Source organism: Mirounga leonina, unplaced genomic scaffold, assembly GCF_011800145.1.
Source record: "Mirounga leonina isolate KUSES-001 unplaced genomic scaffold, KU_Mleo_1.0 Mir_127, whole genome shotgun sequence".
Classification (NCBI taxonomy): Eukaryota; Metazoa; Chordata; class Mammalia; order Carnivora; family Phocidae; genus Mirounga; species Mirounga leonina.
The window spans coordinates 39,182,452-39,196,110 of NW_023270316.1; the positions used below are offsets into that span (position 1 = coordinate 39,182,452).

The following is a 13,659-nucleotide window of genomic DNA, read 5'->3' on the forward strand; positions in this document are numbered from 1 at the left end:
GCCAGGAATAGCCTTCTCTATCGTCTCAGTTACTCTTTTAGCCTTTTTATTTTCACAAATTGGCAATGAATTCCAATCCAAGAATGGCAACAGATCTAGGGATTGTTTTTTTTTTTTTTTTTTTTTTTTTTTTTTTAGAGATTGTTTTGACATAAACTCAGAAAGCAATCCCCTTCCTTCCTTTTTTCCTCCCTCAGCTATTGTTAATTAGTGAAGGTCTCCCATTCAGGCCATGACCTTGCTTAAGTGTGCAGAGTTTGCAAGAATTAGAAGGAAATCATATTTTAAAAGCTGCTGGCCAAAAACATCATCAGAACTGATAGAAACTAGCTTAATGAAATTTGACTTTTTAGGAAGTTGTGGGATATAGTTTTTGTCTTGTTCACCATTTTATTCTTAGCAGCTAGAATGGTGTCTAGCATATAGTGGGTGCTCAACAATTATTTATTAAGGAAGAATGAGCAGTGCTTCCTGTTGAAAGTCGGAAAATGAGGGTTCTGGTTTCCCCTGCAACCTACATAGACAGGTCACTTTACTTTATTTCCTCATCCAAAAAAAAAAAAAGTAGCATTAAAATAGATAGAAAATCTCTAATTTGCAGCTAAGATAAATAAAGTCTACATTAGCAGAACCATTTTATCATATGTACTCCCAATAAAAAAGGAGAGAAGAATGACTCAGTTTGCCAGTTACAAATCATAAAATGACTCATTATAAAATAATTCTGTACTCAAACATTTCATTTATCACCAGTCAGAAAAGTTCCTTATGATTTTGTCCTTCAAAACTATTCCTTGTGGGGCGCCTGGGTGGCTCAGTCGTTAAGCGTCTGCCTTCGGCTCAGGTCATGATCCCACGGTCCTGGGATCGAGCCCCGCATCGGGCTCCCTGCTCAGCGGGAAGCCCGCTTCTCCCTCTCCCTCTCCTCCTGCTTGTGTTCTCTCTCTCGTTGTCTCTCTCTCTCTGTCAAATAAATAAATAAAATCTTAAAAAAAAAAAAAACACTATTCCTTGTTTTTGATAATGGGCTCATTTTAGTCGTAATTACTAGTAATTTTCCTAAGTCATAAATCCCAAAATCTTTTCTTGATTTACCACTTTGGACCTCGTCTCTCAAATAAGAATGAAAAAGAATGAAAAAAACACTAATATTACCGTCCCTTAGTTGAGCCTGCAAGTATTGGGCAATAGCAAATTAAACTTATCACGACAAGATTGCTTTTGGGGTCCCATTTACCTTACTTTCTAATTTACCAGGAGTCTCACTCAATTCTGGATTTTATTAAGAGGATAAATGTGCAATGATTTTAGATGACAAGAAGCTGTTGAGGAACTTCCTATTGGATTGAATCAGTAGTTTTGTTGAAAATGTGTTCTTTTGTCATTGTGTAGCCACACCCCAGCGGACTCTAAGTGAAGGGTGGGTGATGGTCTGGCAAGGCTGAAGAAAAGACCCGGAGACAGTAATCAAGATGTAGGTTTATTGGGGGGAACTTACACACAGGGAGTCTAGGAGCAGCAGACAGGACAAAGCATCCCCTGCTAAAATCTACATGCAGCAAGCTTTTATAATGTAGCAACTAGCCTGGGAAGTATCTGTACCCACTCCTTCCTTGCATGGCCAGAACATTCCAAGGATAGTGAGGCCTGCCACCCGAACATTCTTTGTTACAAAAGAGAAGCTCCAGATTGGTGGCCCCCAGGCCCCCTGACCTTGAACGTTGAACATATTTCTCTACATATTCTGCTTGGTGGGAATATAGAGGGAGGATGGGATCCGTACATTCTCAAGATAGTGATTAATGGGGGCATTTCAGGGTATGTTTTTACAAACCAGTCATCCAGCACGTACCGTACCGTCATTTAAAAATTCCTCTTCTCAGAGCTTGCAACCTAAGACTATCCTCATAACTGTCATTTTTTAAAATGTCAATTAAAATATGTTCTCTTAAAAATAAGAAAGGTCAAAATGTTTCCAATTAATATTATTAGAAATGTTTGTATTAAACTGCAGTTTCCAGTCTCCAGTTTTCTTTTAACCCTCTTTGGGGTGATTTCCTTTGCTACTTTGAGAGAAGATATATAAGAAAATATTATTTCAAGTAAATAAAAAGCATATATTCATTGGATTTAATGCTGAGGTAAAGCAAAAACAAGTTCACATGCACCATTTTTGGTTTTTACTTCATCATAAGTATTTCTGGCAGTTTGTGTTTGTGTGTATGTATACTGTTCAGGGATTAGATAGATGAATGATACATCAATACTTCTTACATGTGGTTAAAAGAACTAAATCAGTTAGGAATAGTTCCTTGAAAAGATATTTAAGGAATTCTGCACAAATGAAACCATATTTAAATAATTCTAAAGCACTTTTTTTTCTACTTCCACAATATCAATGTATAATTTTAGAGAGAATAATTATTTTAAGTGTCAGTTATTAACTAGTAAACTTGCTTATTTGTCTTGTAATAATTGGCTTAGTATGCCAAATTCATGTTGTTATTTTGTGATTTGAGATGAGAAGAATTTTTAAATGCAATGATTAAAAACTTAGGTAGAGAAAATAAAGAATAGAAGTTAGTGGGGCGCCTGGGTGGCTCAGTTGGTTAAGCAACTGCCTTCGGCTCAGGTCATGATCCTGGAGTCCCTGGATCGAGTCCCGCATCGGGCTCCCTGCTCGGCAGGGAGTCTGCTTCTCCCTCTGACCCTCCTCCCTCTCATGTGCTTGCTCTCTCTCATTCTCTCTCTCTCAAATAAATAAATAAAATCTTAAAAAAAAAAGAATAGAAGTTAGAATAGCAGAGCATGGATAGTAAAATTATTTGGCATTCCTTAGCTCAAGAGAAAGCCCACCTCCTATCTACTAGACTTTTTCTGTTCCCGATGAAGGGGAATACGTAAATATTAGGATGTGTTTTACTATTGCCAAGATAATCCAGACAAATTTTAGTGTGGTCAAAATAATGACATTTTAAAATACCATATTCCGTGACCAGACAATACCACTTTAAACAGTATACCCATAGTCAGATCTTAGCTTATACATATTCACACACAAAAACACATTAACAAAATGTAATTCAACTAAGTAAAATCTTTACTAACCTGATTTTTGCACTTACCAATAGATTATATTTTCAATATAAGGAAACATTAATAAAATGTTAAGTACTGTGATTTGTTCAATTATGTGATGTCTAATTTATTAATTAAATACCTGTTAGTTTAGGCATGTCACTCATTTCTACCTTTTTGCTCTTTTATGCAAAGACCCAGTGAACTTGATTATGAAATCTTTGCACATGGCAACCCCTGGAGGTTAGTGGGACTGGGATTGTAGACTTGAATGTGAGTCATCCATTGGTGAATTATATTCTGTACCAGTAAAAAACACACAAAAGAAGCATTCAAGCAATGATTGAGATTTCTTAGGTGACTCAGAGTTCTTTTAGTGACTCTTGAAGAACAGCGCCCAATACAGGAACATGTCTATCTTCCCTGAGCTTCTTGAATTTTCCCTCTCTTTCCTTTCTACTAACCTGCACGAAAAAATACTGTAAAAGTGTTTGGTGATGTTTCTTAAATTAAGCCAGTGTGGCATCTCCCGACTTGCAGCATCCTGAACCTATATTTGTATGCATGGCCTTTTAGGCTTGTGTAGAGTACAGAATTTCTGATGAAAGTTTCGCATGGTTAGAATTCATATCAGCAGCCCTGAGATAAAATAACATGAAGCAGGTAGTTACTGGTTCCCATCTTATTCCTTCTCAGGGCAGCCAGGGACCTAGAGCTAACTTGTTAGTGATAAATCAGATAAACAAATGTGACAGTCAAACCGTTAACAAGGCATAGCCAATAATAATAATAATGTTTACCATGGGAGAAAATGGAATGGGTAAGAGAGAGATTTTAGGAAAACAAAAATGCAAAGGCTGTGGAAAGTCTGAAGTAGTCTCATGATAACATATGTTGTCCCAATTCAGTCAGGCAGGGCTTGACTGTATTTATAAAACAAATTGGGTATATTTCCATGGGGATAACCCAGAAGCAACATTCCCAGAGGCAGTAAGAAAGCTTATCCTTCTTTCTCTCTTCAAATATGCAAACAACTATAGGTTTCTTGAAAGGATAATGGGAAAACCTTCACTTTCTCAGAGGAGAAATCATGTATTCTAAACTGTCCATCTTCATCTGCTGCTCCCACCAAAAACAGCTTCCCCTCAGAAAGGCTCTGAGCTGACATGATCTACAGGCACTTTGGGAGACAGGCCAAGACTATGGGGTCTGGCAGTTCTCTTACAAAAGAATAATATATTTTTTTTTTCCCCCCTGGTATGAAGGAATCACATCTTTTTTTTTTTTTTAATTTTATTTATTTGAGAGAGAGTGAGAGTGAGAGAGATCACCGAGGGAGAGGGAGAAGCAGGCTCCCTGGGGAGCAGGACCCTGAGATCATGACCTGAGCTGAAGGCAGACGCTTAAAGGACTGAGCCACCCAGGTGGCCCAGGAATCACATCCTTAAAAGTAGCTAAACATAGATAGCCCCAGAGGATAAAAGAGGATATGTAGCTGTAAATTTCAAGAATGATAACTACCTTTTATTGAGTACTACTATATGTCAAATTTTATACACCAACAATGCTTCTTATTTTATCTGCTTGAGTCCTTACAACACTTCTCTGGTGGAGGCACTATCTTCTCCATTTTACAAAGCCAGGAACTCACTCAAAAGAGATAAAGTCACTTGCCCTGGGCCAGTCTCTGCAGAGCAAGGGCTCCTAGCCAAGAGGTCTGGTTTGGGCTTCCTCACCTGGTGTTCTTCTGTAACATCTGAACAAGTCTGTTGAATCCTTGCTGACACCTCCAACTGCTGTTTCTTAACCCTTCATGGATCCTCGTTTTCCTGCATTTCAATTTCTTAGAATTCTTTCCTTATATCTACCTTGATATTTCAGACTTGCATCAGCCATTACAATGATAAATTAAAGATGGATTTGCTTGATCAATTTGCTTCATACCATAGTATCCGTGTTCCAGATCTTAGTCCGTATGCCCCACCACCCCAACCTCCTATTAGACTAATAAACTGTGCACAGTTTTGCCACTTAAAACTTAAACATCTTTGAGTCAAATTAATTAGGAAATAGTTCCATAAACCACCGTAGTTAAAGCATTGTACCACTCTAATTTATACTGTCTTACTGCAAATAAATTACATCAGATTTCTATCTTTGCTTATTCTCACTTATAAAGTGGTAAGGGAATATCATAGTATAATATGTGTGAGATTGAATCTAATTAGTTGTATTTGAAACAATTTTGAAAAAAAGAGTTGTCTTATTCTCTGTGAAATCATAGTGCCAGGCTATGTACCAGTAGGTGCTCAATGAATGCTAGTTCTAATGGCCGTTCTGTGAGAACTGCTGGGCTCAAGTGTTACTGGGGCTGCAGATTCACAGTTCTCAGGAGAAAAAAATATATAGTAATTAAAGCAATATTAATTATGCTTAGAAGAATCATAGATGCAAATTTTCCTTTTTTCTTCTATCTTTGGAACGCATACTTCATAATGGCTTATGGGCCTCTGGAAATGATGTATAAAGACTGAACAATAATCTGTCCCATTGTCTTTCTCTTGTAATTGACTTCTTTTTCACTCACCTGAGTTAAAACTAAGAGGTATTCCTCCAGAGATAATACCAAAGATACTTTAATCACCGAAACTTCAGACTTTTTAAGTAGGCGAGTCACTTTAAAAGCTATGTTTGACTGTCATGTATAATGGGCAGCCTGGTCACCGATAATAATGCTGTGTTTATCACAAAAGGATACTGATGAAACAAGGGCATATTGAAACAGAAACAGAAACAAAAAATAGTTATATTACTGGTTTTCTCTAACATGAGAGAGGAAGCGCTGTAGTAAATAAAAATGGTAGCATTTTCCTTTCTATACAAGGAGAAATACATTTCAGATATTAATGTTCAAGTTTGGCTTGCATATTGTGGAGCACTCACCTAGGCACGTTTCAAAATCTATCAAGGGGAGAATGAGATAGTTGTGCATGAAGGTGAAGTGTGCTACAATAGACTCAATTAGCACCATTTATGATTATCGTTTATGGGATGTCGGCATCAGTTCATTAAAAATGTACTGAACTATCAAATCATTTCACACAGGTCATTGAACAGCAATAAAGTGGTATCAGCTCTTCTCCATTATGACTCTGAGCTGGATTTGAACCAGTGACTCATGGGAAATAGGCTATGTTCTATTGTTGTCGATAAAAATGCATTTATGGTGTGGCAGTATATCTATCTATAGCATTTTGTGTCTAACTGCATTATTTTTTTCTTTGGAATGGATACAATCTATCAATTGCCCCTCGGCAAAACACACAAGTTTTAGGTATTATAAAGTGATTATACATTATGCATTTATATTTTATATACTTTATTATTTATATATTCATAATTTTGTTAAATATGAGTAAAAGTGGTCACATGTGACAAGATATTGAAAGGTCTTTTGACTGTTAAAGCCGAATGAAAATTAGATGCAGTCAGACATACAGCACAAATTTACTACTCTCATATAATTCCATAAGTCATAAATCTCCACCCCACACAGCTGTAAATATTCTCATATCTCATGGATTACATCAGCTAAAAGAACATTTACCAAGAGTACTAAGCAGCAATCTGTGCTGAAATGCATACTTTTATTTTATTGAAACACTAAAATTTATTGAAGTACCCATACACATATTTTAGATCACTTCTAATAGTGACGTTGTACAAATAGATGCCAAAATAATACTCCAAACATCTTTCTGCTGGGATGTTCTATAACCAATGACTGGTAGTAATATCTGAGCCAGTGGGCAATAATGAGTTCTTTGCAAAAAGCACCTTAAAATCATTAAGTAAACAAAATGCCTGTTCATTCAAAAGAAATGGAATGTCACATTATCTATGTATTTATTCAGATCTATGGAACAAATATTTGCATATTTCTGCTTATTTCAAGTTTTTTCTTTAAACCGCTGACAACTAGTATATTCTTATTTGCCTTTCTTGCTATAATTTTCAACGGTTTACCATTAGTGTCTTTTTTGTTCTTCAATTAAACAAGACTGAATTTCCTTCTTGTATTTTTGCAAGTTAGACATGATATAGTAAATAGCAAATGATAAATTTCGTTCCTAGCTTTGTTCCAAGTTTTATCTGTTTTGCTTTTACATTGTATCACGTGTTGTAAGTTGTTTTGATGTTGCATTCCACCGTGCCCTTTTAATCTGGGAGGAGTGTTAATCGCCGTGTCCTGTGATCTTCTTTGTAGTCGCAGCGCCGCGTTACGTTTCACCTCCCCGATGGCTCCCAGGAAAGCTGCAGTGACAGTGGTCTAGGAGACCACGAGCCGGTGGGTAGTGGCACCCTGATCTCACACCCTCTTCCTCTGGTTCAGCCACAGGACGAATTCTACGACCAGGCCTCTCCGGACAAGAGGACCGAAGCAGATGGCAACTCTGACCCCAACTCTGGTGAGTCCCCTTAAGAACTGTGACCACTGGGAGTTCTGGTTTTCTGTTGTGTGCACTTGAGTTCTAACAGTGATTTGGGGGAGCAAGTAAATGGACATTCGGTTGGTTTTTGCTGTCTTTCTTGTTGCCGTATTCAAAATATCATCAAGTCTACTGTGCTTGTTGTTCCGTGGAATGATGTTCTCCAATGAAGACTTAAAAAAAAAAAAAAAAAAGATAAAGTAGTTGATTAAAATAAGTGTGAAGAGGGGTGATAGTGATTTTGGGGTTTTACTTTCTTTGTCTGTTTCAATTTTGGATATGTTACCAATGCATTGAACAAGTGGAATGAGTGAGATAGAATTAGCAAAAAAATCTATTCTACACAGATCTACACCCCACCTTAGAAATCATTGCCCATTCAAAGTAAGCCCTGTGAGGGTACTTCTTTCTTTGCCTTTGGAGGAAATTTTGGGCAAGGACTATACCTTTTCTGGTGTTGCTATTACTTTTTTTTTTTAAATCCCTGATGAGTTCACTTTTATTAAAAAGTTAAAAATCTAATTCAATAATTATGTCCTGTCCAGAGTAATGACCATGATTTCTACTTGATTTAAATTCAAACTGTTTTCTAACTCATCTTGAACCTGCATCAAACTGGTCACCTACAGTGAGAAATGGGGATAGGGTGAGGTTTCCCTAATTTTCTAAACTACTTCTCTTCTACTGCTGTAGACATTAAGGTGCCTCTGGCAATTCTGTCATTGAACTAAAAGACCAAGAGGAGGTAAAAAGCACAGAAAGGCTTTCTTAACTCATCCTGTTGTGAAAATCCAGAATTGGTGTTCTCTGACTTCCAGGATTTTAAGCCGCCTCTTTGTTTCCAGGGCTGTGGTGGGGGATCTTTTGTGTGTATTACCCCTCCTCTCCCTGAAGCTGGCATCCATTTCTGCAGGTTTCTCTGATAAATGACTTTCTTCTCATTGGCAAGTCTAGTTACATTGGCATCTTCTTTCTGCTGAGGTTTCTCCCTACTCCAGCCAATCTTTTAGGAAGATTTAAGTAGATTGCACACCAGCTCTGCTTCTTGACCTTTCTTTCATGTTCTGTATCTTCGGCTCATAAGGAAAACATCTCTTTACTTCACATATCCAGAAGGGCAGGCCATATGCAAAGAGGAGACTTCTCATTACACAGCATTTGGGAGAGCGGGCCCACTGTCCTCCTTAGATTTCTTGGTTTTGATTAGTCTAAGCACCGCTGAATCTAAGGGGTTCCACTGAATTATCCTTTCCTGGACTTGTGTGAAGAGGTCAGGTGGGTAGGAGAGCTTTTTTCTAAACTGGTTTCTAGGTTTCCAACTTCCCCCTCTTCAGTTTAAAACATCTCTTATTGTCATTAAGCTGAGAGTATGAAACCGGTTCTTGGCCTCCTCTTGCCCATATGGGAATGGTTGGATTCTCTTGTCTTTGGGCTTCAGCTAAAACCAAGACAGAAAGACTCCCATTTTAAGAAAATAGTTTTAGGTCTTGTCTATACAGTTCACCAGAGTTGTTGTTGTTGTTTGTTTGTTTTTTACAGAAGTAAAAGGAAAAAAAGGGGGAAAAAGTACACAGAAGTATGGTTAACCTAAGTTGCCTTAGGCCAGAACTTTATCCAAAATGTGTAGCTACCCCCCCCAATGCCTTCTTAGTCCAGGGCAGTAGCACTGAGTGAGCTGCCAAATGGGAGAAGTTAGAAGAGATTCTAAAGCCAAAAATAAAAGGCCCTTTTGAAATAGCTTCAAGAGGTCCCCAGAGTTTTTACCAATCTATTCACAGGGAAAAAGAGCCCCAAGGGATGACACACCCTTGCACACTCAACATTCAACCCAACACAGTGACTTCACCCACGAGAATCATGGTCAATAAAATGTGTTAAATTTCTCCTTGGTGGAGACAACATCCTTATTCATCATTAAGAAAGAAGGAAAATAGGCAGATAAGGAAAGGAGGCACCCTGAGGGGCCCTGGAGGCCAACTATACTTTTGACATTTAACAGGACTTAAAATTTTAACCTCCTCTGTCAATGTCTAGGGCAGAATTAATTAGAATAGCCTAGAAATATTAAGAGATTCATAGCTAAATGGTAATTCATATTAGGATAGTATTATGATATATTATCTTAAGATTCCATAGTCACATTTTTGTAAGTAACTTTGAGGAATTTGTGAAGTGAGGTATATCATAATTGACGCAGTATTCTTCACTAGTAATAATCTTGCTATTCAGACCTAGACTGTATCCTTTGTCTTCATTGGGGTTTTCTGTCTGTGGTGTGATAATTCTTTTTTTTTTTTTTAAAGATTTTATTTTATTTATTTGACAGAGAGAGAGAGACAGCTAGAGAGGGAACACAAGCAGGGGGAGCGGGAGAGGGAGAAGCAGGCTCCCGGCCGAGCAGAGAGCCCCATGCGGGACTCGATCCCAGGACCCTGGGATCATGACCTGAGCCGAAGACAGGTGCTTAACCATCTGAGCCACCCAGGCGCCCCTGTGGTGTGATAATTCTTGAAGAGCCAAGATTTTATAGTAACCATGCTATGTCCATATAAATCATGAATGTCAGTATTACCTGTACAATTATTAAGTATTGAATCTGTATGGGTTCCTATTTTTTAAAATATTATGCTTCTCAATAAAAAATCTTTAAAGATTAGTAGTAATTCCATAGTAACATTTTCATTATACTTTTTAAAAAGAAATTAATAAAAAGAATATCTTATGGGGGAGTTTTTGGAAACATTAGGCTTTAATATAGGGTCTTGCTTCTACACACACACACACACACACACACACACAGTGGCATTGATCTACAATATTCTTCTTTACTTCCAAACTTCTGGGTTGTTGGCCTCATAACTTTTATATTTTATCAAATTATGAATTTTGAAAAAAAAATTAGGAAAGTATGAAGGTTTTTACATGCAATCCCAAAAATAAAGTTTGTAAATTATGCTATAATTGATGGTTTTTATAAATAATATTATGTAAAATCTACAGTAGTCTTTATTGTATCAGATGTGACTCATGCCAATGATTTAGATGTGCTGGACATACAACTTTTTTTTTTCTTTCATTTAAAAAAAAAAAACCTTGAATCCCCATTTCCCTGGTGTGACAGAAACTTCACTTTTCTCCCCTCTCAATTTTACATGGTCTACATCATGCCAAAAAGAATTGAAATATTTTGGTCCCTTGGTCATCTGCCCACTTACATGTCCACTGAGATGCCCCTTGTTTGATTGGGTCCACATGTGTCTCAAATGATACTGCCTTCAACCCAGCCCTCCTGGCCCCTTCATAACTACTATCATTGCCTTCATGCAAATGAAGGTGGGCAAAGGAGTTTGTGCAGGCTCACTCCGTGGTGCCTAGATGCATGGTGAGTTTATCACTCTAGGATCTTCCTGCTTCCCTGGACTCTGCCATGGAATCTAGCCTCAGGACTCTGTAATCCCAATCCGCTAGGTTTCTCTTGAGGTCTGCCCAACAAGCACCAAGTAGAGTCTCTCCCCTCCATTTCTATTTCTTTCATCCCTTTCCTTCCCAGCAGGGCTGAGTAAATGCTTTTAATGTCTGGAGTTGGAGATCCCCACTGTATTTCTTGATAGTTTTTCACAAAGACACAATTCCTCCAACTTTTTTTTTTCTTTTCCTTTTTTTCTCTAGTAGCAATTGAAAAAATAATCAGCGTGGTAGGTTTAGAACTTCAAAAAATAACAGAATGCCTTTTACCATTCTCTACCCTGTCTCATCCTCATCCTTGCAATGAATTTAAAGCCAATACCTGTTTGAAAAGGCTGGAGTAGGTAAAGGGATATATACAAGCAGAAAAAAATACATATATATATTAATACTTCAAAATTATTTTCATAAATAATTGTGTAAAATGATATTTGTGTTTATTGCTAAAATAATTACAGAGCATGCTGTTAAATTATATGGTGAGTGAATATAAAAGTGATAAACATAAGAAATTATTCCTTTTTAATGAAGTAGTTTTAAAAAACTTATGATGAAGAACTTCAACCCATTAGTCATTGATTACCACATGAAATCCAGTTCTCATAGGAAATCCAAGATATATACTTGCATAGTATATTAATTTATAAAATGAACTGGTGCCCTAGAAACTTCTAGTGATGGCCAGTAAGTTTGTTTATTTTTTCAGTATCATAAACATTTTTTTAAGACAATTGTGGACATATGAGTATGTGTTGGGTTTTAAATGATATTAAGAATTACTTATTTTGTTAGATGTGATAATGGTATTGTAGTTTTATTAAGAGAAAACCCTTTACTGGTAGTGATGGATTTTGAAGAATTTATAGAAACAACGATATAAAGTCTGGAATTTGTTTTAATGATACTCCAGGAAAATACTAATAATGATGATAATGGTGATAGTAATGATGGGAATAAATTAAACAATGAAATGTTAATGGTTGTTGAGGTTGGATAATGGATATATAGAGCCTTATTATACTGTTGTTCCTTTTTTTTTTTTTTAAGATTTTTATTTATTTGACAGAGACACAGCAAGAGAGGGAACACAAGCAAGGGGGAGTGGGAGAGGGAGAAGCAGGCTCCCCGCCGAGCAGGGAGCCCGATGTGGGGCTCGATGTGGGGCTCGATCCCAGGACCCTGGGATCACGACCTGAGCCGAAGGCAGACACTCACTGACTGAGCCACCCAGGCGCCCCCTGTTGTTCCTATTTTTTCATATGTTTTAAAATTCTCAAAATGCAAAGTTTATTTTAAGTATATAGTGGGAGACTGATATAAAACTCAGAACCAATATATGAAATATCCAAGTTCTTCCTTTTTCTATTAATTGTTTTTAACCAAAGATGTGGTTTATTATACAAAAGTATAGCCAGATGGTTGTGTATATAGCAAGCATATTTTATACATTGAAGTATATTTCAAATGGTGAAATTGCAATTAAACAGAGATTTTCAGTAATTACATTTGTATTTGGAAGACTAGAATGTAAATTGGCATTTGCCTCCATTAAAGACCTTTTGAGTAAAATAAAGTCTTTGAAAAGTTCTCTTTAGAATTTAGCAATAAAATCATTCAGCGGAAACCTCAGCCCTTCTCTGTTTGTATGACACCCAGGGGGAGTTTAAGGACAGGACATGACAAGTATCCTTTGGCAACCAAATAGATGGTGTCTCTATATTCTAAGCACATCTGAGTCTTAGAGCATACTTAGTCAGCTACCCCGCAAATAATACACTCACATGCAAAATGTCTTGTACTGAGTTTTGTCACCTTTTCCGCATATAGAGACTTAGACTATTCTCAGATAGCAGGGTAAATCATATTTCTTTAAGAAGTTAGCTCATTATTGTGATCATACACTCCATGTATAATTCAATAAAATCATTACTTCTAAGAAGATACAAAGGGGCATTTTCAGTAGAAGTTTGCTATTTTTAACAACTGTAACTAGACCGATGAAAGAATTTCACTAACTTAAAAGCAAATAAAAACAATAATGTGATCAGATCAGGAACAGCTTATTACCACTAATTCAGAATTAAGGCTTAATCTTGTACCATTGAGAATCATGAATAGAGTTATTTTTATATCTGGCATTTCTTTTAAATGTCATTTTAAAGGATTTTCTGCTTTAATCATGTGCAAAATTGCAGATTATATTTATTTTTTAAAGCCCTGTCTGTTCCTATGCTTCTGCCTCTACCTGGACTGTATGTGAATCAGTTCGTGAACTTCTCACTAAGGATAATTTTGATACCTGAGGATATGTATGGGTAATATTTATTCAGGTCTACTTATGAGTCAGGAATGCTAGTAAATGTTTTAATGTATTGTTTATGATCCCACACCAATATTACAAGTTAGATGGTACTATAAGTCAACTGAATTTCAGAAAATTTCAGTTATTTGTCTGAAACTACTTAACAGGTAGGTGAGGTAGACTATGAACTTAGGAGTGCCTGACTCCACAGCTTTTGCTCTTACTATTCAGAGAAACCACCTTCACTGTACATATGTTTTACAGCAGAGTCATCGTTGGCATTGAGTTTGAAATTCTAGGGCACTAATGTTATATATATGTATT

General features: G+C 36.8%; 1 protein-coding gene across 1 annotated transcript in view; it reads left to right on the forward strand.

Moving 5' to 3' along the window:
• PCDH9 (protocadherin 9) overlaps window positions 1–13,659 on the forward strand; it is a 926,583-nt gene that overhangs the window by 580,572 nt on the left and 332,352 nt on the right. Inside the window, exon 4 of the mRNA XM_035003254.1 lies at window positions 7,346–7,547. Within this exon, the coding sequence (XP_034859145.1) occupies window positions 7,346–7,547 (202 nt within the window). The remainder of the gene's footprint in view (window positions 1–7,345; window positions 7,548–13,659) is intronic.